The sequence below is a fragment of the Lepidochelys kempii genome, chromosome 10 (assembly GCF_965140285.1).
Source record: "Lepidochelys kempii isolate rLepKem1 chromosome 10, rLepKem1.hap1, whole genome shotgun sequence".
Lineage (NCBI taxonomy): Eukaryota > Metazoa > Chordata > Testudines > Cheloniidae > Lepidochelys > Lepidochelys kempii.
In genome coordinates, this window is record NC_136389.1 from 15,539,237 (window position 1) to 15,566,445 (window position 27,209).

Genomic DNA, 27,209 nt, shown 5'->3' on the forward strand with positions numbered 1-27,209 from the left:
ACTGAGGAGTCTGCCATTGTGTTAATGTAATGATAAGAAGAAGGAAAAAGAGAACAATAGTGTCAGCTTTTCCACTGGTGTAAATTGGCATATCTTGTTTGACTTCAGTGGAGCTATGCTGATTGGAACCAGCTGACCAGAAATTCTAGAAATAGGAGTATTAAGTTATTCAGTCCAATGTCTTGCCAATGCTGCCTTGTTCCCTATTGTACATTTACTACAGTTTCATATAGTCTAGTTTTAAATGTCCAAGGTTATGGGGTTTATGTCACTTCTCTTTTGAGACAGTTTATATTGCTCTATCAGGAAGATTTTCCTGGTACTGCCCTAATCTTAATTTCATCTCAAACCTGCCAATTACTTTTTATGAGTCTAATATTCTTCTCCATCCTTGATGTTTACACACTGCAAATATTTGTAGACTGTTCTAAACCTTCCTCCCTCAAGTTAGCCCTCAAGAATAACCTCAGGGTGGAGAGTGAAGCTTAACCGTTTAAAGAAGAAATGTGCCTAAAGTGGATGCCAGTGTCTTAATCCCATTCACTCTGCAGAAAGCTTCCGCAATGAACCCCCAACCCTCTCACCCCTTTCTGTTTTGAAAAAGCTCCCTTTATTGCTGCCACTCCAGAGCCCTTTACCTTAGCTATGGGTGGAGGAGGGTATTATGTACCATTGCAGTCTTTGCACAGCCCTAAACTTAACTCCGGTCTCAGGGACGTGCGGGGCGTGGCCCTGCTGGACTGGGTAAGGTACTGGACAGGGACTCAGGAGATCTGGGTTTGATGCCCAGCCTGAGTGACTATGAGCCAGCAACTCACTCTCGTTGTGCCTCAGTACCACGGGCAGAACTGGCAGGGGCTATAACCCTTCCCTACCGCCCAAGTGCTGTGAGGATAAGCCCATTAACCTTCCTGAGGTGCTCAATTACTGCAGCGACGCGGGAGAGTGGCCCTGCCGTGTCGTGTCGTGTCCCCCCGAGGGGAGCTCGCCTGGCAGAGTTGTTCGTAGCCCTTCGCTGGCGTGGTGCCCGTCGTGCCCTGGGGCGACTTTCCCTTTTTCTCACGGCACCACACAGCAGCTCAAAGCTCGCCCAGCACGAGGGGATGGGCTGCGGCTCAGGTGAGAGCGCGGAGCCGCCCACCCCACCCTACCCAACCCACCGCCGCTCCCGGAAGGCCCCGCCCCGCCAGCGGGCCCTGCCGCGTCAGACGGCCCCACCTCGCTGGCTCCGCCCCGGGAGCGCTGCCGGGCTGGGCTGGCTGGTTCTGCAAGTTTGACAGTTTGGGCGAAGGTGGCAGCGGAGCTGTCTCTGGCGGGACTTTTCTGGGGCGGCGGCCGGGCGGAGAGCGCTGCCCCCCCCCCCCCCCGGCCCGAGTGAGGGGCAGCGGAGCAGCTCCCTGAGGAGAAAGTTTTTCCCGCCGGCCCCCTCGGCCTCTCTGCCGGATTCTCCGGGGCCGCAGCCGCCCCCTTCCCCTTCTCTGCTGCCTGAGGCGCTGCCGCCGCGTCCGGGGGCACGATGTCTCGGGATCCCGGTGAGGTGAACAAGCTGACAGAGAGCACCTACAAGGTGAGTAGGGCCGGGCCGGGCCGCGGCGAAAGGGGGCGCTCAGGGAGTCAGCGACATAACCCAGTCCAAGGGGCAGTCCCCTCCCAGGGCAGCTGGGGCACCATCCCCTGCCTGGGCGCACACGTACTCCCCTCCCTCAGGGGAGAGAGCAGCTGGGGTATCCCTGCCTGGGCGCACACGTACTCCCCTCCCTCAGGGGAGAGAGCAGCTGGGGTATCCCTGCCTGGGCGCACACGTACTCCCCTCCCTCAGGGGAGAGAGCAGCTGGGGTATCCCTGCCTGGGCGCACACGTACTCCCCTCCCTCAGGGGAGAGAGCAGCTGGGGTATCCCTGCCTGGGCGCACACGTACTCCCCTCCCTCAGGGGAGAGGCCAGCTGGCACAGTAAAGGTCACCCTTCAGAAACACATCAGTATAAAACTGACTGGTTCTCAATCAGGGGTACACTTACCCCTGGGGGTACGTAGAAGTCTTCCAGGGGGTACATCCACTCATCTAGATATTTGCCTAGCTTTACAACAGGCTACATAAAAAGCACTAGCAGAGTCAGTACAAACTAAAATTGCATACAGACAATGATGGGTTTATAGTGCTCTATATACTATACACTGAAATGTGAGTACAATATTTATATTCCAATCAATGTATTTTATAATTCTATGATAAAAATGACAAAGTAAGCAATTTTTCAATAAGAGTGTGCTGTGACACTTTTGTATTTTTATGTCTGGTTTTGTAAGCAAGTAGTTTTTAAGTGAAGTGAAACTTAGGGATACACAAGACAAATCAGACTCCTGAAAGGGGTACAGTAGTCTGGAAAGGTTGAAAGCCACTGATGTACAGCATACTTGCATTATTCTTCCTTTCTAAACAATATAGGAGAACTCAGCATACCCAGGATAATGATTATAGTCCTTTCATATGCTACTCCCAAACTGTCAGGATCTTTTACCTTGATCAGGCTGCTACTAAGCAAGTTTTTTCCATGAGATGTTTACACATGCCACAAAAAGAAGAGTGGGGGGGGGAGAGTTTAAATAAAACAAAAAATTTCAAAAAACTTTTATGGTAACACTAAGGATATTTGTTTGACTCCTTGTAGTTTCACGTGGAGAACAGTATAGCATTAATTAAAATATTTTGTGCCATAAGTGTTCACTTTTTTCAGCTAAGCTTATGACTCTTGCACTGTTTTGGGTTTTGCTTTTGTTATTTAATCTATGAAAACATTATGGTTGTGGGGTATACATACCCCAATATGACTACTGTTAACCCAGTTTATGGCAAGTGTGTTTATATGTATGCTTATACACATAACACTGGTTTCAGAGTAACAGCCGTGTTAGTCTGTATTCGCAAAAAGAAAAGGAGTACTTGTGGCACCTTAGAGACTAACCAATTTATTTGAGCATGAGCTTTCGTGAGCTACAGCTCACTTCATCAGATGCATGCCGTGGAAACTGCAGCAGACTTTATATATACACAGAGAATATGAAAAAATACCTCCTCCCACCCCACTGTCCTGCTGGTAATAGCTTATCTAAAGTGATCATCAGGTGGGCCATTTCCAGCACAAATCCAGGTTTTCTCACCCTCCACCCCCCCACACAAATTCACTCTCCTGCTGGTGATAGCCCATCCAAGGTGACAACTCTTTACACAATGTGCATGATAATAAAGTTGGGCCATTTCCTGCACAAATCCAGGTTCTCTCACCCCCCTCCCAAAAACCACACACACAAACTCACTATCCTGCTGGTAATAGCTTATCCAAAGTGACCATTCTCCCTACAATGTGCATAATTAAGGTGGGCCATTTCCAGCACAAATCCAGGTTTTCTCACATCCCCCCCACCCCCATACACACACAAACTCACTCTCCTGCTGGTAATAGCTCATCCAAACTGACCACTCTCCAAGTTTAAATCCAAGTTAAACCAGAACATCGGAGGGGGGGGGGTAGGAAAAAACAAGAGGAAATAGGCTACCTTGCATAATGACTTAGCCACTCCCAGTCTCTATTTAAGCCTAAATTAATAGTATCCAATTTGCAAATGAATTCCAATTCAGCAGTTTCTCGCTGGAGTCTGGATTTGAAGATTTTTTGTTTTAAGATAGCGACCTTCATGTCTGTGATTGCGTGACCAGAGAGATTGAAGTGTTCTCCGACTGGTTTATGAATGTTATAATTCTTGACATCTGATTTGTGTCCATTTATTCTTTTACGTAGAGACTGTCCAGTTTGACCAATGTACATGGCAGAGGGGCATTGCTGGCACATGATGGCATATATCACATTGGTGGATGTGCAGGTGAACGAGCCTCTGATAGTGTGGCTGATGTTATTAGGCCCTGTGATGGTGTCCCCTGAATAGATATGTGGGCACAATTGGCAACGGGCTTTGTTGCAAGGATAAGTTCCTGGGTTAGTGGTTCTGTTGTGTGGTATGTGGTTGTTGGTGAGTATTTGCTTCAGGTTGCGGGGCTGTCTGTAGGCAAGGACTGGCCTGTCTCCCAAGATTTGTGAGAGTGTTGGGTCATCCTTTAGGATAGGTTGTAGATCCTTAATAATGCGTTGGAGGGGTTTTAGTTGGGGGCTGAAGGTGACGGCTAGTGGCGTTCTGTTATTTTCTTTGTTAGGCCTGTCCTGTAGTAGGTAACTTCTGGGAACTCTTCTGGCTCTATCAATCTGTTTCTTTACTTCTGCAGGTGGGTATTGTAGTTGTAAGAAAGCTTGACAGAGATCTTGTAGGTGTTTGTCTCTGTCTGAGGGGTTGGAGCAAATGCGGTTGTATCGCAGAGCTTGGCTGTAGACGATGGATCGTGTGGTGTGGTCAGGGTGAAAGCTGGAGGCTTGCAGGTAGGAATAGCGGTCAGTAGGTTTCCGGTATAGGGTGGTGTTTATGTGACCATTGTTTATTAGCACTGTAGTGTCCAGGAAGTGGATCTCTTGTGTGGACTGGACCAGGCTGAGGTTGGTGGTGGGATGGAAATTGTTGAAATCATGGTGGAATTCCTCAAGGGCTTCTTTTCCATGGGTCCAGATGATGAAGAGGTCATCAATATAGCGCAAGTAGAGTAGGGGCTTTAGGGGACGAGAGCTGAGGAAGCGTTGTTCTAAATCAGCCATAAAAATGTTGGCATACTGTGGGGCCATGCGGGTACCCATAGCAGTGCCGCTGATCTGAAGGTATACATTGTCCCCAAATGTGAAGTAGTTATGGGTAAGGACAAAGTCACAAAGTTCAGCCACCAGGTTAGCCGTGACATTATCAGGGATAGTGTTCCTGACGGCTTGTAGTCCATCTTTGTGTGGAATGTTGGTGTAGAGGGCTTCTACATCCATAGTGGCCAGGATGGTGTTATCAGGAAGATCACCGATGGATTGAAGTTTCCTTAGGAAGTCAGTGGTGTCTCGAAGGTAGCTGGGAGTGCTGGTAGCGTAGGACCTGAGGAGGGAGTCTACGTAGCCAGACAATCCTGCTGTCAGGGTGCCAATGCCTGAGATGATGGGGTGCCCAGGATTTCCAGGTTTATGGATCTTGGGTAGTAGATAGAATATCCCAGGTCGGGGTTCCAGGGGTGTGTCTGTGCGGATTTGATCTTGTGCTTTTTCAGGAAGTTTCTTCAGCAAATGCTGTAGTTGCTTTTGGTAACTCTCAGTGGGATCATAGGGTAATGGCTTGTAGAAACTCGTGTTGGAGAGCTGCCGAGCAGCCTCTTGTTCATATTCTGACCTATTCATGATGACAACAGCACCTCCTTTGTCAGCCTTTTTGATTATGATGTCAGAGTTGTTTCTGAGGCTCTGGATGGCATTGTGTTCTGCATGGCTGAGGTTATGGGGCAAGTGATGCTGCTTTTCCACAATTTCAGCCCGTGCACGTCGGCTCAACTTTGTGACTTTGTCCTTACCCATAACTATTTCACATTTGGGGACAATGTATACCTTCAGATCAGCGGCACTGCTATGGGTACCCGCATGGCCCCACAGTATGCCAACATTTTTATGGCTGATTTAGAACAACGCTTCCTCAGCTCTCGTCCCCTAAAGCCCCTACTCTACTTGCGCTATATTGATGACCTCTTCATCATCTGGACCCATGGAAAAGAAGCCCTTGAGGAATTCCACCATGATTTCAACAATTTCCATCCCACCACCAACCTCAGCCTGGTCCAGTCCACACAAGAGATCCACTTCCTGGACACTACAGTGCTAATAAACAATGGTCACATAAACACCACCCTATACCGGAAACCTACTGACCGCTATTCCTACCTGCATGCCTCCAGCTTTCACCCTGACCACACCACACGATCCATCGTCTACAGCCAAGCTCTGCGATACAACCGCATTTGCTCCAACCCCTCAGACAGAGACAAACACCTACAAGATCTCTGTCAAGCTTTCTTACAACTACAATACCCACCTGCAGAAGTAAAGAAACAGATTGATAGAGCCAGAAGAGTTCCCAGAAGTTACCTACTACAGGACAGGCCTAACAAAGAAAATAACAGAACGCTACTAGCCGTCACCTTCAGCCCCCAACTAAAACCCCTCCAACGCATTATTAAGGATCTACAACCTATCCTAAAGGATGACCCAACACTCTCACAAATCTTGGGAGACAGGCCAGTCCTTGCCTACAGACAGCCCCGCAACCTGAAGCAAATACTCACCAACAACCACATACCACACAACAGAACCACTAACCCAGGAACTTATCCTTGCAACAAAGCCCGTTGCCAATTGTGCCCACATATCTATTCAGGGGACACCATCACAGGGCCTAATAACATCAGCCACACTATCAGAGGCTCGTTCACCTGCACATCCACCAATGTGATATATGCCATCATGTGCCAGCAATGCCCCTCTGCCATGTACATTGGTCAAACTGGACAGTCTCTACGTAAAAGAATAAATGGACACAAATCAGATGTCAAGAATTATAACATTCATAAACCAGTCGGAGAACACTTCAATCTCTCTGGTCACGCAATCACAGACATGAAGGTCGCTATCTTAAAACAAAAAATCTTCAAATCCAGACTCCAGCGAGAAACTGCTGAATTGGAATTCATTTGCAAATTGGATACTATTAATTTAGGCTTAAATAGAGACTGGGAGTGGCTAAGTCATTATGCAAGGTAGCCTATTTCCTCTTGTTTTTTCCTACCCCCCCCCTCCGATGTTCTGGTTTAACTTGGATTTAAACTTGGAGAGTGGTCAGTTTGGATGAGCTATTACCAGCAGGAGAGTGAGTTTGTGTGTGTATGGGGGTGGGGGGGATGTGAGAAAACCTGGATTTGTGCTGGAAATGGCCCACCTTAATTATGCACATTGTAGGGAGAATGGTCACTTTGGATAAGCTATTACCAGCAGGATAGTGAGTTTGTGTGTGTGGTTTTTGGGAGGGGGGTGAGAGAACCTGGATTTGTGCAGGAAATGGCCCAACTTTATTATCATGCACATTGTGTAAAGAGTTGTCACCTTGGATGGGCTATCACCAGCAGGAGAGTGAATTTGTGTGGGGGGGTGGAGGGTGAGAAAACCTGGATTTGTGCTGGAAATGGCCCACCTGATGATCACTTTAGATAAGCTATTACCAGCAGGACAGTGGGGTGGGAGGAGGTATTTTTTCATATTCTCTGTGTATATATAAAGTCTGCTGCAGTTTCCACGGCATGCATCTGATGAAGTGAGCTGTAGCTCACGAAAGCTCATGCTCAAATAAATTGGTTAGTCTCTAAGGTGCCACAAGTACTCCTTTTCTTTTTACACATAACACTGTATTGCAATATGATCCACAATGCCTTAAAGCTCTTTTGCCGTAAAGAGTTTAAGATTTATTTTTTCTTTAGCAGAATCAATAACTTTAAGTGACCAGTAATTCATATAGCTCATTTTGATAATAGGGTATTTTACTGCTGGTGTTTTATGAATAGTGATTCTCACTCTGGGCTGAAGCCTAAAAATGTTTAAGCACTTGAGTAAAGTTATTGGCATGGGCCCCAGTCTGGCAATCGGATTCACACAGGTCCACACATGCGGTGATCCTGAGCCCCAGCTAGGCTACAAATCAGCAGAGGAGTCAGTCTTTGTGGATCTAATTTCATAAATGGGGCCATGCTTAATTGTAGGTCTGGATGCTGATTAGTTATGTATAAATTCATGTATGGGGTGTGAAATTTTTCTTCAAAAATTTTTTAAAATTTTACTTACATCATAAGTATATGCTAAAGCTTGTAATAAATCAACATCTATAAGATACAAAATCCATTTTGTGAAAATGTGTACACACAACCATAAATGAGCCTCATGCAGAAGTATATGAACTATGAGTGACAGTCCAACTCTTAATTTTTTAAAAAAAATCACACACACCTGTGTATTGCTAGTTGCAGAACGTTTTATTTCTCTACATTAGCTGTACATACTTATTTTGAAACTCTCTTCTCCAAACTCAGCAACTACCTATATTAAAAGTCTCTATACTTAGAATTTCTGCATGTGTCTTTATTTAAACACACTGAATTTAATCATACTGAGTCAAATCCTGTAATCCTTACTCAGGAAAAACTCTTTAAAATCAGAATTTTGGCTGAGAGATGAGTGCAGTATTTGGCCCATAATCTTAGTTTTGCATACTATATTTTACCAGACAAAGTGCTCAGACTTGCAAAAAACACTTGTTAATCAAGTTACATATGTGCATTTGCAGCTTTGAGCCCAAATGAAGGATTTCTAGGTTTCATACAAGATAATATATAATAATAATAATACATTGTCAAGGTATGTTTTCATAAAACAGTTTTAAAAATTGACTGTTTATAATCCCTCAAACTGTTTCTGTAAGGTTATTCCCCCGCCGCATTTGTTTTGTTACTCTCACACTTCAGGCTGATCCTACAACCTTTTTTTCTTGCAATTAGTCCAGTTGTGTTGGAATCATGTTGTGTTTTCTGTTTGATCACTAGGGGCAGGAGTGCTGGAACATTTGTATAGTGGGGGTGCTGGGAGCCACTGAACTAAACTGTAAACTCTTTTTATGAGGGAAACCGCTTCAAGTCAGACAGGGGGTACTACCGGACCCCCCAGCACCCCTAGTTCCAGCACCTGTGACTAGAGGGCTTAAAAATACCAAATTTGGGCAAAATTACCATTGACTTTATTGGAAGGAAGATGAGGTTCTTTGTGTATAAATAAAAGCTCTCTCCTCTACACTCTATCTTGTCCTGTCTCTTACATAATCTCTAATATTTGTGATATCACAGTTACCAATATGGGCCCTAAATCAGCAAACCCTTTACTCACACAAGTATGCCTATTGCTAATAGGATAATTTTCTTGAGTAAGTTTGCAGGAGGAAGCTCTGAAAGTTAATTATAATGTTACAAATGCTGGATTGTGACAGGATTACAGGAACTGAGGAATGGTAGGACATAGGGCTAGCAGGACCAGTTATCGGCTTTCATCCTTAAAAAAAAATCCTAGCTTGAAGGGGAACTGAAAGAGATTGGAAAAGAAAAGGAAAATTAAAGGTTCTCTTGCTTGTCTGTTTCCCACCTTGCCTCCCTTGTCGTGCATTAATAGTACTATCCATGCTATTGGATGCCCTTTAAATACATATTTATTCACTCTGTTTGAAGTTCTTACACATATTTACCCAAATAATCAGATTGGCTAAAAGAGGAGTTGACAAGGTAGACTGTAAATTCATGTTTCTTTGGGGTATTATTTGTGTGTTAATTTAGCAATATAAAAAGAAAAAGTGAACACCCCAAAACTAATCAATATTGTTATTACACCGCCACCCTAAAGCCACAAATCAACAAAAGCAAAGAATTTCAAAGTTAAGATTGACACTTAATCTTGCCCTCTTATTCTTTACATATTACATAGCTTTTGAGTATATGATACACTGGCACATGCAGGATGAAACTTGAGGGTGTGGAAGTTCGTGATTTAAAGGCAGTCACAACCTTCCTCAGAGCACACAACCCTAATAATTTACTGGAATGATGTTGTACCTATGAATCAAGAGGCTCTGCAGTGAGAGTAGATACTGTGTGACCCCAGGTAGACTGCTAGGCCATTCACTTGTTGGAAGGCCACTACAGTCAATGTGACTTCATGCTAGCAGCAATATAGAGAAAAACTGCCCGTGAATCATCTGATTGCATACTATGCAAAATGATAACGAAGAAAGCATTGAATTAGAAAGTTATAATTCCATTTCTATGTTCTTGTGACTGCACAAGACACTCACGATGTGCTCTTGTGGCTTACGAGGTTTCCAGAACTCTTGATGGGGTGATAGTTCCTATAGTTCAATGGTGTTTGTTATTAAGCCTTGATTTAAAACTGCATATAACTGTCCTGAACGCTATAGCAATAATTCTAAGTGCATATTAGGCAGTTTTTAAAATATCCTGTTTACTTAGGGAAGTGTTAGGTTCTTCTGGTAATGTATGGAATTACTAAATAATACTTTCTTGTAGACAGTCATGGTTTGTCATGTAAATATGTAATTATATATGCATAGTTAAGAATCTTGACAATAGTTACTTTAAATTCCTTTAAAAGAAAAAAGGACCAGTGACTAGATTATGGACTGCCTGCCATATTCATTTTAAAAACAAATTAAAATCAATTTAAGAACCTTAAATGTGTTTCATCAAACCAATTGTCTTGTACTACTGAAACCTAAAGTAAATTTGTTTTAAAAATGTGTTTAAAAAGGTAAAAGACACTCCCAGGTTGAGATCTGGAGTGCCAAGAGCCAAATTCCACCTAAATGTAAAATATGTATCTGTATTGACTACAATGGAGTTGTGCCTACTTAATGCTTCATTTGGACCTAGATTTCATCCTGGGTCACATGTTCATAACCTCCTGAAAAATAATTTATATTTGAAACATACTGATGGACAATCGCTTTAATGTGTTTCTCCTTTAAATGGTAAATGTTTGGCAAACTGACAATCAATCATAAGATCTTACCTGGTTTGAATAAACATTTGGATCTTAATTTTTTCACTTTGTTAATTTTGTTTTACACCACTGCAATTCTGTTCATTAGAGTGGAATTATACCAATATAAAATGGGTTTAGGACTTGATTCTGCACCCATTGACATCAGTGGTAAAGCTCCCATTGCCTTCAATGGAACAGGTTGAGACTCTTAATGAAGATGAGAACAGGCCTAATTTTATTTGTTTTAGAGATGTAGTATGATCACGAAAAAAAAAAAATGTTTTGAGCCCAGTACACTATGACTTGTTTTATGTATGTTTATATATGACTCCTATTTGAGTCAATTAAAGAAATCTCAAGGGGATTTCCAAACATAAAATTGTTATATTAAAGGATTCTTCTAAATGTAATTTGCAGTTATTTTAAATATGAAATAGTACATGTAATCAGCCCAATATAAATATTTAATAACTACTAAGGTATGGCTCAGTCTTGCTATGACTGAATATCTAACACTGTAATAATATGAATAGTAAGGTTTACTAAATATACAGCATGTGTGTTTGTGTATAATCTATCGATTTTTTTGTTGGTTAAAGTGTCAGCAGGATGTAAACCTGAAGCTACAGGGACTCTGAGTATTGTTTAGCTGTGTTGATACCTGCTGAGCTATTGTTTTGAATAGGTGCATTACAAAATAAAAAGCAAAGCTGAGCATTTACAGGAAAGAACTCCCACAATGGGTCTCATTTGTTTTGAAGGTTAAAACTGTTTATAATAGTAGCAGGAATTGAGGAGTGAGTGAGTGAGTGTTTTATATTACAGAGAGAGAGAACACGTGTGGAAATGCAAGGTTAGTTCCCTTTTAATTCTGGAGAGTCCTAAGCACATTCAACTCCCATTAACTTCAATAGGAGTTGAAGGCGCCCAGCAGTGGACTCTATTACAACTCCATATAATTGTTTCATGAATGACCACAATATATTTCTCTCAAACTCTTTCATGGCAGGTCGTTTTGCCTTTTTGCTGTACTTTGCATAAAAAGATGTTTCCTGATGGCTGTTTTGAATAGGTGTTTCCTCTTAATTTCCATTCATCGTAAAGCTCAGAGAGCTGTATGAGATGGTTATATGCCTGTTGTTCTCTTCTATATGGTTATATGCCTGTTGTTCTCTTCTAGTTAAGTATTTTTATGAATAGATAAGAGGCATTGTGGTACCAGAGCATAGGGCACTAGACTAGCACGTAGGAGACTAGGGCCTGGTCTACACTGGGGGTGGGGATTGATCTAAGATACGCAACTTCAGCTATGAGAATAGCGTAGTTGAAGTAGATGTATCTTAGATAGACTTAGAATCACTTACTTTGCGTCCTTGCAGCACAGGATTGACGGCCACGGCTCCCCCGTCGACTCCGCTTCCGCCTCTTGTAGTGGTGGAGTTCCGGAGTCGACGGCAGAGCGATCGGGGATCGATTTATCGCGTCTACGCTAGATAAGATAAATCAGTCCCCAATAGATTGAGCACTACCCGCCGATCCAGCAGACGTGGCCTACATGGGTTTTTTCACTTCATTTGTTTCCTTTCCCATCCTTTGTGCATGTTGCACGCTAACTGGCCCATGGAGCAAGCACTAAAAGATCTATAGTGCACATTAAGGTAGTACTGTTTGCATGTTAAATGCAGTCCCATTTCATTGGGGGATTTTTAGTGCATGCCAGAGGGTCCACATAAGCCAGTTAGTGTGTGATGCGGTGGTGCACATTAGAATTTACACTCCCGCTGGTGCCAACAAAGGCCACATCGAGACTACAAACATATTGATATAACTACGTTGCTCAGGAGTGTGAAAAATCCACACCCCGAGCGATGTAGTTATACTGACCTAACTCCTGGTCTAGACAGCACTGTGTCAACAGGAGAGCTTCTCCCGTCGACATAGCTACTGCCTCTCACGGAGGTTGGTTAACTGTAGTAACAGGAGAAGTGCTCCTGTCAGCATAGTAGTGTCTTCACTAAAGCACTACAGTGGCACAGAATATCTTGGTCTGAAGGAAAATGCTGCTGTTCTCCTTCCACTTTTAGAAAAAGAAAAACAGAAGTGATGGTTGTACTTGAAACCAATTTTAACTCATTCTTCACTTTATAAATTAACTAGGTTTCATTGTTGATTGATGCTTTGTAAAAAAGGCTTCTTTTTTTTCTTTATGTTGTCTGAATAGCCTTAAGATGACAATCTGGGTTTTTTTCTTCCCACATTTTTTACATTTTAAAATGTTCTTATCACATTCTCTTGGTCCATGCATATACTAAACAGACATACGTTTGCTAGTATATTACCAGTACAGCACACAAAAGTTTAAGACTTTTTCATTGCCATCTGGTCTTTCTGTTAAACAGAAGGTGTTTATTTTGAACACCTTGATTTTCAAAGTAAATCTATTTGAATAACATCTAAAAAGATGCCAGTGCTTCAGGTCAAACTCCTTTATTCAATTACTATGCAAGTTCTCAAATATGTAATGATCCTTGTTTGTTTCTGGTGGTTTATAATGTAGCACTGTGGAATTTGTAGATTTACTTTGCAGATTTCAGAGTTTATTAGAAGGTCTTTTTTTCTAGGTTCTCTCAGAACCCGTAATACTTATTTTTGTAAAAGCCTCTATTATTTTTGTATTTGATGTACCATATACGGAAATATGTCAGAAAATGGAAAGGTTGATTATATACAGAAAAGAATGGACTTGCAGAACAGATTTCAGTAACATATGTATAAATTGAAGTTAAAACAATTAATAGAATTTGTTGCCAGTATAAGATCCCCCCTCCCCGCCCCCCGGCCCCTGCTTCCAGCTTCTGGGTTTCCTATATAAGCCATCACCGAACAAAAAATCTGAAAAAGATGGGAGATTTTACATTGAAACTGCTTACATTTTAAAACTGTTCAATTTAAATTTGATAGTGCAGAACTAATACAATATAATTTTATATTTCTCTCCATTTCATTTTCCTTCACCTTTGATATTTGAATTCTAGCATTGCTTTGGCATAATAAGTGCTTGTAGAGTGCTTGAGGTAATTTGAAATTATAAACATTGCAAAATCTCAGTGATTCACAAAATAATTTAGCACTATATATATATTCCAAATAAAAGTATATATTGTGAAGATTAATTGCTCAGTATTTGTGGATATCAAGAGAAAAATCCTTTAAAAGGGGAATTGTATTTAACATACAAGGGGAAAACAGTCATAATATTGAAGCTACTTAGCTTAAAATGACCAGTAATATGATAAATGTAGCCAGTCCTGTGGTGTTTGCTCAGGCATAGTCCTGTTTACATCATTGGAAGTTTAGCAAGAGTAAGGAATGCAAGATCAACCCACTCCTCTTTTTGCTTCTTTACCTTTTCTTTTTAAACATAAATGGGGTAATTATCTGAATTACAGCTAAACCACAACCACATAAATCCATAAGACTATCGTTCAAGCAACCTACCAAGTAGCTAAACACCGTACCCAACTTTTTCAAAAGTAATTAGTAATATTGCATGCATTTTATTACCCAATTTGAGACACTTTTAAAAGGGCCAGATTTTCCAAGGATGGATGTTCTGAAAATCAGGCCTCTTCAAGGTGTCTCAGCTCTTGAAACTGAAAAATCAGTGGCCACTTTTGAATATCTTGGTCTGAAGGAAAATGCTGCTGTCTCCTTCCACTTTTCGACAGAGGGGAGGCATTTCTAAAATTTGGAGTGTTTAAAACTGGATCTCAATGGATGGTTACTTTTTCTAAATTGGACCAATGCAGCTATTTTCCTGAATTGTGAATGACAGTTTCACAATCTCTGCCACTTCACCTGTTATAGAATTTGGTGGTTATGAAGGCAGACATGTAATGTGATTTTTGGATTTCTAGTCTTAGTTGCTCCAGCCAAGATAATTGTAACAATATTCAAAAGCAGCTGTAGTGGGAGTTTTTTTGTTTCATTTTGCCTTGAAGGAAGCCAGTAATTCTCATTTTACTTTTCGGTGGAAGTACTAACGCTCAAATTGGGCTGACACCATACAGTATATTGAGCTTTCAAATTGAATGTGTCAACTGGTCTTTCAAAATACCATGCTGCAACACACGCACGCACGCACAAAAAACAACCTTTCAGCAGGCCCATCACTATATTGTTATTGATTGGAAGGTGTTAAGTCATCCAAGTCACTTGTCTAGTCAGAAAACTCAAAAGTATTTTTTGTTTTTGAAGGAATATCCAAATTCTGAATAGTAGCCAGTATTTTTTCCTTGTCTTAAAATATTTAGGTAGTAGTGGAGAAAAGGGATTTCCCTTCTCTCCTATTTCTCCCTCTCTCCCTCATTAAAGAAGGATCTGTGTAAACTTTAGTCTTGAATATATGAGCACTCTTACCAAGGTTAGAGAAAAGGTCAGATTCATCTCTGTTTTAAGTGAGCACAAATACATTGAAATTGGAAGTGTTACACTGCTTAGTCCAGAGGTTAATTTTGCACCGATATCCTAATCTAACATCCACAGTAGCAGATTTTCAATATCTGCCTTGCACCTGAAATTAAAATCTGGACCTGTATGTCTACACTGCAATTAAAAACCCACAACTGGCCTGCATCAGCTGTCTTGGGCTCACAGGGCCAGGGCGGTTGTTTCATTGCAGTGTAGCTGTTCAGGCTCTGGCTAACGCCCAAACTCTGCAACGCTCTTCTCTCTCAGGGTCCCAGAGTTTGGACTCCAGCCCAAGCCTGAATGTCTACACTGCAGTTGAATAGCCCCCTAGCCCAAGTCCCACAAGCTCAATTCAGCTGACACGGGCCAGCCACAGGTTTTTATTTGCAATGTAGACAAGTGCTGGCTTATGCTGTGGTGACTCAAATCAGCTTTTCTGTGTACTTATTGCCAGCACTGAGTTTTCTTTGTTATAATATGGCTTTTTTTCTGATCATCAGAATGTTATGGAACAGTTCAATCCTGGGCTACGGAATGTAATAAACCTGGGGAAAAATTATGAAAAAGCTGTTAATGGTAAGTCTTGCTCATTTTTAAATTCAATTATAAATTTAATAACTTTTTATTTAAATTTATATGATATTTCAAGATATTAGAAACTATATATAAGCCTAAATTCAATTTTGCATGTTAAAATCATAATTTCTATTAATTTTAGGTTTTGTATTTTTCTTTAAATCAGTGAAAATAAGATTTAGGCTGCAGTGTTTGCATCCCAAACATTTTACCATAGTACTACTGCATGAAAAATAAAGTGAAACAGACTAATCAATTTTCATTATCCAGGCTTAGTGGAAATGTAAAAATAATATCAAGGTTAAAAAAATTAGATGTTTTTTGATATTTTAAGTATCTTTAGAAATACATGGAAAAACGACCTGTTCCTGCCAACTCTTATTCACATAAGTATTCATTTCCCATGCAAATAGCCCCATGAGTTCAGTGGAACTACTTGCATGAGTAAGGTTTGCAGGATTGGACTAGATTTTAAAAAATTAGACAGTGTCACTTTTAAAATCAGTTAAAATTGAAATAAGTGAATTAGTGTCCTCGGACCCTATCTCAAACTTTTTCTCAAGTGACATATATCCATTGACTTTAGTGGAACTATGTGTATAAGAATTGGTTTACAAGAGTGTTCTCTTGACCCTGCGAATTTGCTTAGAGGGACCCTTTGTGGTTTGCTCCACTTCTTTTACGTGGACCTATGGAACAATTTGATACCATATTAGAGAGCTGTGGACTCCCTCTATAATATGACCTGATTCAAGAGGCTGAAGGTGTCTGTTGCTTGTCCTTTTCATTTGTCACAGTGCTAGACTTCATGAACATGTCAACTAATGCTTTATGTCGGTTATGCAGTTTCTTGAATGGAGGCAGTACCATATATGACAACAATATTTAAACATTTTGAAAAGGTTTTCGTACTTGCTATTTTGATTCATTGTGTACTGCTCACTAACACTTTGAAAATGCAGCTCAAACTCTTACTGCTGCCAAATTCTACCAGTATCCATTTTAACAAAATATCTGTTTGTAACAGTGGTATAAAATGTACCTGGTTTGTACAGCAGAACTGGAGAAGTACATTGCTGTTATGTACTGTGTACCAGGAAATGTGTTCTTAAGAGCAGGTTGATGTACCAGGTCTTGTATGTATCCTCAATTTAATTTGAATGAATGTTTAATCACAACAGCTGATGAGCAACTAGCACATTATGGGAGCCAACAATAGAGATCTGATAATTGTTGTTTTATGTAAGCTGTAAATGGTTTAAATGGAGCTGTAACAAGGAGTAAATATTCTGTTCCTACGCAGTAAAATGTATCATGACTTCTCACATAAATCAGAATTAAACGGACAAAGAGTAAAACTTTAAATCGACACACAATGTTTCATTAACGTTTTTGTGGACACTGTGGGGTTACATAAGTCTCCCTTTCTTTTCTGAATTACAAGTTACCAGTCATTAAACAGGTGAAGAGATTATATAGTATGTTTTCCTCATTAAAAACAACCCAGCTGTACAAGCACAGAAAAACCTTACTTTTAAAAAGGAACATTAAATAATTTAGATTGCCTGTATTGCGATATAATTTAACAAAAGGCAAACTCCTGTTCACATGCTCAGTCTGCTCCAAATCATTCAATCATATCTGGAGAAAGTGGTGGAGAAATTTTAAGTTATTGCTCGAAAACAGAATTGTGGCTTCCAGTCTGAGAATATTGGATTTAGATCAAGCACCATACTGATCTCTTGGACTTCTGTATCCTGTAGTCCAGTCAGTGAGGCTAATTTGGCAGCATGTATTCAGAAAGTTTGAATACTAAACCCCTGTGAAAGATGGCCTAGAAAGGAGTGAGAGACTGCAGGGACCTGGACCACAGTGAGAAGTTTCTCATTTTCATGCAAGAAGCAGGAAGCTTTTGCCTCAGGGCTACTTCTGTAGCCCATGCCCTCAGGATGCTTGATGATCCAGTGCCTCACTAGTCCATGTGGTGAAAAGAAGTTGAATCTATAGCTGGTCAGAGCTTAGCACAGCTTGTAATGTGTCCAGTTGACTCAAATCTAGCCCTCAGGATAGTTTTGCTTTCATGGAAAGCCATAAATAAAGAGATTGGTAATGGGGCAAGAAAATTGGCTCAGACCCAGACTGTGAAAAGTACTGATCAACTCCATCAAGAGTTGGAAAGTAATGGGCATTACCTATCAAAAAATTAAGTTGTAGTGTAGGGGAGTGAGACCAGGAACTGAAGGGGATCCTGTAACCCCTTCAGGGCTTGGCTCAAGGACAACTAGCCAATGTAAGGACAACTTGATGTACTATGGGATAGGCAATGACCTCACTTTTAGCTAGGGTTGCCACCCCTCCAGGATTGTCCTGGAGTATCCAGGAATTAAAGATTAATTAAATGTGATGTGATGAAACTTCCAGGAATACGTCCAACCAAAATTAGCAACCGTACCTTTTGGCAGTAAAATTATGATTGGCTGGCTGGCTCACTGCCCTGTGTCTTCTCCCTGGTGTCCCCAACAAGAGTATTCTGAGGTCAAAGGAGATGGCCTGCTTGGATCGTACTTGGGGGATGAAAAGCTTACTACAACAAAAAGATAAAAGGAAGATGACTTTCTGTCTCCTTCAAAAACAAACTGCTCCTCAAAGCACGTGCATCATTTCCACTTGTAAGAATATGACCAATTCTTGCCATTTCTTCTTAACCTCATGACATAAAAGTCTGATCCAGAAGCCCTGAAGGTGCAGCGAAATCAGATTTGTATGTTATAAACTACTTCTACATGTGTAAGCAGTTGTTCACTGCTAGCCCTTCTCCAGTCTGAATCTTGCTGCTTCAGTGTTCAATCTGTCAAAACTGGCCCTACCATTTAAATCAAATGCACATAGTAACATGGAAATCATTAACAGGAAATAATTGAAACCACTGTGACTTTATTATTATGCTTAATGTTTCCTGAAAAACCTGAACTCGGTTGTGTTGTTTCCAGCCAATATGCAATAAAAGTAATCAAAACATTGTCTTAAAATCAAGACAGTTAAAACTTTGTCACATCTTCTCAGAGAACAGGAGTTTTCTTGTACATTAGGTCAGTCCTTGTGTCTTACAGCAATGAAAGTTTTCCAGCTTCGCCTTTTAAATTTCTATAATGCCTGTTGCCTAACAAATGTGATCATGTCAAACATGCAGGATGCGGTTTGTTTTGGAGTTGTGAATTCACTGACCAAGAAAAGGTGAGAAATGTTAATTGACAGAATTTACTAAATATCAATAACAGCCCTCTAGCTGAATTGAAATGGTTTGAGTCCAGCTTTAGTGCACTGTAAGTACTGCAAACCTGGAAGAATTTATAGTATATGCTCACTTTCAGGTTGCTGTTGCATCCTGATATGCTTTGTCCTGGGAATCTACATTTTCCATAGCAAGTTGCAAAGGAGAGGAGTTTTCAAGGAGCTTGCCTTGTTTAGACTAGCAAATGAAGGGTCAGAGGGGATATGATTGCTCTTTATAAATACATAATAGGGGTAAAAATCAAGATAGGAGAAGACCTAATTAAGCTAAAGGACAATGACGGCACAAGAACACATGTAAAAACCAGCCATGAATAAATTTAGACCGGAAATTGGAAGAAAGATTTTAACTATCAGAGAAGTGAGGTTCTTGAACAGGCTTCTAATAGGACCGGTTTGGCAAACAAACTGATTAGTTTTAAAATGAAGCATGATAAGTTTGTGAACAGAATTATGTGATGGAGTTGCCTGCAATAGCAGGGGACTGGATTTGGGACTGGTAGGGACCTCCTGGCTCATCATATTCCTGTGTAGGAGAATTTACATATGAAGAAAGAAAGAGTCATTGTGGCATCTAGAGTCAATAATGGGACAGTATTGTAGTCACATAGATGTTCAAACAGGCCATCACTTGACACATTCTTCCATAGGATACCGTAGATTTGTAGAGTTTCCTGTTTTTAAAAAGGACCTAATTAGCAGCCAATAGCTGTTGGGTAACCTGTATGATATGAGTTGATAGTCTCAGTCTAGTTTCAAGTGAACCTTAGTTCCGACTAGTTTCTGTGTGTTCATGAGTAAAATAAGATCTAAACACATATAGATATAGGTATTTTTTTGGAGACTGAAACTAATTCTTTATTTGACAAAATCCTTGATTGACAAATTATACGCAGACAGTACTTCATACAAATCTTCCTCAGATCTGTCCAAGGAAGTGGAAATATTAACTTGAAATGTTGGTAGATATTATGCTGTATGGCTAATTCAGGCATCTTACTTATTGTCTCAGAAGTGTTAGTGTCACCAGTTGAAAATAAAGATGATAATGCCAAATCTGACTATCTAGCATTCCAACTCTAAGTAGCATAAATCTCCTTAACCTGAAAGATTAAGTTCTTGAAAGATTTTTCAAGTCCTATAATTTAAAGACTCCAGAATGCCTTACCAGTTAAAATGAAAAACATCAGTGGCATTATAGTTCTGGAACTATATTTGGTAACCTAATTATTATTCTGGCCATAGAGAATCCTTCAGACATTTTCTAAATGCTTAGTGACATTATATGAGCTGGAAGTATGTGATGATTGCAGGTTAATATTTGTAATATATTAATCTCTATGAGTACCAGTCCATGTGCTACAGAAAAATTAAGAGTAAAATATAAAGGTCTAGCAGATTGTTGTGACAGTCTGCACCCTTATGTTCATCCTTTCTACAAGAGGATGATAAATTTTGTACAAAGTATGCCTGTGGGGTATCATTTGAAAACTCAGTCTGCTGAACACCATTGTCCTGGTAAAATGTGACAACATTGTACGTAAAGTTATAAGATTCTAATGTATGATATTGCTGAGATATGTTCCATGTCTAGAAAAGCAGGCACAAACCAGTTCCTTAGAGACAATAGGCAAACTGATGCCTTGGCATAATCAGCATAACCAAATGGAATGTTAGCATAATCAAATGGACCGGCACCTGGTTAAGTGGACACACTGGCAGGAAGAAGGATGTGAGCAAGAAATTTACAGCTTGGCAATGGAACAGCTGGAAGTTCCCATCTCCCCAGATCTGCTGAACCCCAGCTGGAGACGATTATCAAAGAGGAGAAAAAGATATAAAAAATGAGGAACAGGGGCCCCAAATCACCTCTCACCTTCCTTTCTCTCTGCCCACGACATCCACAATGCCTGAAGGACAAGGAAAGGAGCCCTGGACTGGGGGATGGGTTGTGGCTGGAAAGCATCCCACCAGGAAGTCTGCAAATGAACATGGGTTGAGAGAGACTTTTGCTTTGAATTCATTTAACTTGTCAAGTATTGGTTTGTGTTTTACCTTTATTTTTTTGTACCCAATTTGGACTTTTATGTTTCATTACTTGTAATCACTTAAAATCTTTCTGTAGTTAAACTTTTTATTTAAACTAGTGTGTGTTTGCATTGAAGTGTTTGGGAAACTTAATTTGAGATAAGATTTATGGATAACGTTTTCTGTAAACGAAATGACGGACTTTATATGAGCTTGTATTGTTCAGAAGGAAAAAGCTGGACAGTACAAGATACACATTTCTGGGGGAAGTCTGGGATTGGGAATTTGCTGGTGTCACTCTGCAGTATAATTCAAGGGTGGCTGGCTGGCTGAAGCACTCTTGCAGCATACCTGGGGGTAGTTCACATGTTGGAGGCTGTGTGAGCAGGCTAGGAGTGGTTGCTCTCGCAGCGAAACAGTGTAAAAGGCACCCCAGGTTGGAGAACTGAGGGGACACAGCTGTCCAACATTCCAGATTGTATCCTGGGGAATGGCACAACTACACTTGTCATTAATATTGGTAGTCAGTACTGTTGGAAGTTAAGGGTGCCATTGTATTGCCTGTTAATAGAACAATAACCTTGATGTGATTTCATAATAGTCCATATGTAAAACAATGGTTTTCCGTGAAAATCCTACTTAGAGAACTGGTTGAAGAAAGTCCTCTGAGCACAAATTACAAGAGATTATTTGATGGTGTTTCATTATTTGTGTATTAAAAATGTGCAGAATTGTATCTATGGAACCTCCCTTCAAATGAGTAAAAGGTTTAGGATGGATGGTTTGGTTCATTCAGCTACTCTTGATAAACACATTATTAGTTGGATGCTTCAGACGTACTGAGTAGCAGTGAAATGGTAAACATTTTCCACTGGTAGTTTGTAATTCATGCTCACTTATCATAGGGCAATTACAGACCTCTCTTGGCACTGATTTAAATTATGTGGGATTAGTTCTTTTAAGAAGAGTGCCTTGCTTTTACTGTCATCTGTTTTTTGTGCTATTCTGTCACAGCAATTTAGGTGTCTGGAATAATTTACATAATAACTTTCTGTTTAAGGTAACTGCGTTTTATTCTCCATTCCTAAATAGCAACTCTGGGTAGCCAGGTTTAGTTATAGGGAGGTTCTGTGAGGGTAAGAGGAGAAGTAATCTTTCCATGTGCCTGGTCACGCTTGTGATGCCACTTCACAGGGCATCACTGGCTGTTGAAAACACACAGCAGCAGATCTATCAGCCTTTCCCCAACACTGGCACTCCGGGATTATAGCTTTCTTGTAGATTTCCCTAAAGCTTTCACAGCACATCTTCACTACATCTGGGAACTTCTGCAGCCATGGAGAGGGAGATGTGGGGGGGGGGGCAGAATTTGTTCCTAGAAGACCAGTTGTGTCATCTTCAAAGTATTGCACCACATTGTGAGTTGTCAGTAAGAAAAGCTATTATTGGTCACCTTGTTTACTGATTTAATTCATGCTGATCTTTTGTTTCCCTATGAATTTTATGTATTTCCAGCTGATACAGTGTTTGATTTTTTTGATAGGTGATGGTTAAGCTTTTCTGTCGAATCTTAGGGTATGTCTACACTATGGAATAAGGTTGAATTTATAGAAGTCGGTTTTTTAGAAATCGGTTTTATATATTCGAGTGTGTGTGTCCCTACAGAAAATGCTCGAAGTGCATTAACTCGGCGGAGTGCTTCCACAGTACCAAGGCTAGAGTCGACTTCTGGAGCGTTGCACTGTGGATAGCTATCCCACAGTTCCCGCAGTCTCCGCTGCCCATTGGAATTCTGGGTTGAGATCCCAATGCCTGATGGGGCTAAAACATTGTCGCGGGTGGTTCTGAGTACATATCGTCAGGCCCCCCTTCCCTCCCTCCCTCCGTGAAAGCAAGGGCAGACAATCGTTTTGCACCTTTTTTCCTGAGTTACCTGTGCAGACACCATACCACGGCAAGCATGGAGCCCGCTCAGGTAACCGTCACCATATGTCTCCTGGGTGCTGGCAGACGCGGTACGGCATTGCTACACAGTAGCAGCAACCCATTGCCTTCTGGCAGCAGACAGTGCAGTATGACTGGTAGCCGTTCTCATCGTGTCCGAGGTGCTCCTGGCCACGTCGGCTGGGAGCGCCTGGGCAGACATGGGCGCAGGGACTAAATTTGGAGTGACTTGACCAGGTCATTCTCTTTAGTCCTGCAGTCAGTCCTATTGAACCGTCTTATGGTGAGCAGGCAGGCGATATGGATTGCTAGCAGTCGTACTGTACCATCTTCTGCTGGACAGGCAAGAGATGAGGATGGCTAGCAGTCGTATTGTACCATCTTCTGCCGAGCAGACATGAGATGTGGATGGCATGCAGTCCTTCTGCACCGTCTGCTGCCAGCCAAAGATGTAAAAGATGGAGTGGATCAAAACAAGAAATAGACCAGATTTGTTTTGTACTCATTTGCTTCCCCCCCTCTCCTGTCTAGGGGACTCATTCCTCTAGGTCACACTGCAGTCACTCATAGAGAAGGTGCAGCGAGGTAAATCGAGTCATGTATCAATCAGAGGCCAGGCTAACCTTGTTCCAATAAGAACAATAACTTAGGTGCACCATTTCTTATTGGAACCCTCCGTGAAGTCCTGCCTGAAATACTCCTTGATGTAAAGTCACCCCCTTTGTTGATTTTAGCTCCCTGAAGCCAACCCTGTAAGCCGTGTCATCAGTCGCCCCTCCCTCCGTCAGAGCAACGGCAGACAATCGTTCCGCACCTTTTTTCTGTGCGGATGCCATACCAAGGCAAGCATGGAGGCCGCTCAGCTCACTTTGCCAATTAGGAGCACATTAAACACCACACGCATTATCCAGCAGTATATGCAGCACCAGAACCTGGCAGAGCAATACCAGGCGAGGAGGCGACGTCAGCACGGTCACGTGAGTGATCAGGACATGGACACAGATTTCTCTGAAAGCATGGGCCCTGCCAATGCATGCATCATGGTGCTAATGGGGCAGGTTCATGCTGTGGAATGCTGATTCTGGGCTTGGAAACAAGCACAGACTGGTGGGACCACATAGTGTTGCGGGTCCGGGATGATTCCCGGTGGCTGTGAAACTTTTGCATGTGTAAGGTCACTTTCATGGAACTTTGACTTGCTTTCCCCTGCCCTGAGGCACATGGATACCAAGATGAGAGCAGCCCTCACAGTTGAGAAGCGAGTGGCGATAGTCCTGTGGAAGCTTGCAACACCAGACAGCTACTGGTCAGTTGGGAATCAATTTGCAGTGGGCAAATCTACTGTTGGGGCTGCTGTGATGCAAGTAGCCCACGCAATCAAAGATCTGGTGATATCAAGGGTGGTGACCCTGGGAAATGTGCAGGTCATAGTGGATGGCTTTGCTGCAATGGGATTCCCCAACTGTGGTGGGGCTATAGACGGAACCCATATCCTTATCTTGGCACTGGAGCACCAAGCCGCCGAGTACATAAACCGCAAGGGGTACTTTTCGATAGTGCTGCAAGCTCTGGTGGATCACAAGGGATGTTTCACCAACATCAACATGGGATGGCCGGGAAAGGTACATGACGCTCGCATCTTCAGGAACTCTGGTCTGTTTCAAAAGCTGCAGGAAGGGACTTTCTTCCCAGACCAGAAAATAACTGTTGGGGATGTTGAAATGCCTATATGTATCCTTGGGGACCCAGCCTACCCCTTAATGCCATAGCTCATGAAGCTGTACACAGGCAGCCTGGACAGTAGTCAGGAGCTGTTCAACTTCAGGTTGAGCAGAATAGTGGTAGAATGTGCATTTGGATGTTTAAAGGCACGCTGGCGCAGTTTACTGACTCGCTTAGACCTCAGTGAAACCAATATTCCCACTGTTATTACTGCTTGCTGTGTGCTCCACAATATCTGTGAGAGTAAGGGGGAAGACGTTTATGGCAGGGTGGGAGGTTGAGGCAAATCGCCTGGCTGCTGATTACGCGCAGCCAGACAACAGGGCGATTAGAAGAGCACAGGAGAGCACGGTACGCATCAGAGAAGCTTTGAAAACCAGTTTCATGACTGGCCAGGCTACGGTGTGAAAGTTCTGTTTGTTTCTCCTTGATGAAACCCCCCGCCCTTTGGTTCACTCTACTTCCCTGTAACCTAACCACCTGCCCCTCCTCCCTTCGATCACCGCTTGCAGAGGCAGTAAAGTCATTGTTGCTTCACATTCATGCATTCTTTATTCATTCATCACACAAATAGGGGGATGACTACCAAGGTAGTCCAGGAGGGGTGGTGGAGGAGGGAAGGAAAATGCCACACAGCACTTTAAAAGTTTACAACTTTAAAATTTATTGAATGCCAGCCTTCTGTTTTTTGGGCAATCCTCTGTGGCGGAGTGGCTGGTTGGCCAGAGGCCCCCCCCCCAGTGTTCTTGGGCGTCTGGGTGTGGAGGCTATGGAACTTGGGGAGGAGGGTGGTTGGTTACACAGGGGCTGTAGTGGCAGTCTGTGCTCCAGCTGCCTTTGCTGCAGCTTAACCATACACTGGAGCATACTGGTTTGGTCCTCCAGCAGCCTCAGCATTGAATCCTGCCTCCTCTCATCACGCTGCTGCCACATTTGAGCTTCAGCCCTGTCTTCAGCCTGCCACTTACTCTCTTCAGCCCGCCACCTCTCCTCCCGGTCATTTTGTGCTTTCCTGCACTCTGACATTATTTGCCTCCACACATTTGTCTGTGCTCTGTCAGTGTGGGAGGACAGCATGAGCTCGGAGAACATTTCATCTCGAGTGCGTTTTTTTTTCTTTCTAAGCTTCACTAGCCTCTGGGAAGGAGAAGATCCTGTGATCATTGAAACACATGCAGCTGGTGGAGAAAAAAAAAAAGGGACAGTGGTATTTAAAAAGACATTTTATAAAACAGTGGCTACACTCTTTCAGGGTAAACCTTGCTGTTAACATTACATACATAGCACATGTGCTTTTGTTACAAGGTCGCATTTTGCCTCCCCCCACTGCGTGGCTACCCCCTCAACCCTCCCTGTGGCTAACAGCAGGGAACATTTCTGTTTAGCCACAGGCAAACAGCCCAGCAGGAATGGGCTCCTCCGAGTGTCCCCTGAAGAAAAGCACTCTATTTCAACCAGGTGACCATGAATTATATCTCACTCTCCTGAGGATAACACAGAGATAAAGAACGGATGTTGTTTGAATGCCAGCAAACATACACTGCAATGCTTTGTTGTACAATGATTCCCGAGTACGTGTTACTGGCCTGGAGTGGTAAAGTGTCCTACCATGAAGGACGTAATAAGGCTGCCCTCCCCAGAAACCTTTTGCAAAGGCTTTGGGAGTACATCCAGGAGAGCCGCGAATGCCAGGGCAAAGTAATCCTTTCACATGCTTGCTTTTAAACCATGTATAGTATTTTAAAAGGTACACTCACCAGAGGTCCCTTCTCTGCCTGCTGGGTCCAGGAGGTACTGGCTCCAGGTCCAGGGTGAGAAACAGTTCCCGGCTGTCGGGAAAACCGGTTTCCCTGCTTGCTTGCTGTGAGCTATCTTCTTCATCCCCAAAACCTGCTTCTGTATTGCCTCCATCTCCACTGAAGGAGTCAAACAACATGGCTGGGGTAGTGGTGGCTGAACCCCCTAAAATGGCATGCAGCTCATCATAGAAGCAGCATGTTTGGGGCTCTGACCCAGAGCAGCCGTTCGCCTCTCTGGTTTTCTGGTAGGCTTGCCTCAGCTCCTTCAGTTTCACGTGGCACTGCTTCGGGTCCCTGTTATGGCCTTTGTCCTTCATGCCCTGGGAGATTTTGACAAAGGTTTTGGCATTTCGAAAACTGGAACGGAGTTCTGATAGCATGGATTCCTCTCCCCATACAGCGATCAGATCCCGTACCTCCTGTTCGGTCCATGCTGGAGCTCTTTTGTGATTCTGGGACTCCATCATGGTCACCTCTGCTGATGAGCTCTGCATGGTCACCTGCAGCTTGCCACATTGGCCAAACAGGAAATGAGATTTAAAAGTTCGCGGTTCTTTTCCTGTCTACCTGGCCAGTGCATCTGAGTTGAGATGCTGTCCAGAGCGGTCACAATGGAGCACTCTGGGATAGCTCCCAGAGGCCAATACCGTCGAATTGTGTCCACAGTACCCCAAATTTGAGCCAGCAAGGCCGATTTAAGCTCTAATCCACTTGTCAGGGGTGGAGTAAGGAAATCGATGTTAAGAGCCCTTTAAGTCAAAATAAAGGGCTTCATCATGTGGACGGGTGCAGGTGTACATCGATTTAATGCTGCTAAATTCGACCTAAAGTC

The 27,209-nt window shown here is 42.4% G+C and overlaps 1 protein-coding gene across 3 annotated transcripts in view; it reads left to right on the forward strand.

The window, feature by feature from the left end:
- Positions 1–1,231: 1,231 nt before the first annotated feature.
- The window catches only part of BAIAP2L1 (BAR/IMD domain containing adaptor protein 2 like 1), a 69,102-nt gene continuing 43,124 nt past the window's right edge, over positions 1,232–27,209 (forward strand). For all 3 annotated transcript variants that reach the window (XM_073362129.2, XM_073362130.2, XM_073362131.2), the window contains exons 1-2: positions 1,232–1,567; positions 15,518–15,593. In XM_073362129.2, coding sequence (XP_073218230.1) covers positions 1,517–1,567; positions 15,518–15,593 — 127 coding nt within the window. In that variant the 5' untranslated portion in view covers positions 1,232–1,516. The remainder of the gene's footprint in view (positions 1,568–15,517; positions 15,594–27,209) is intronic.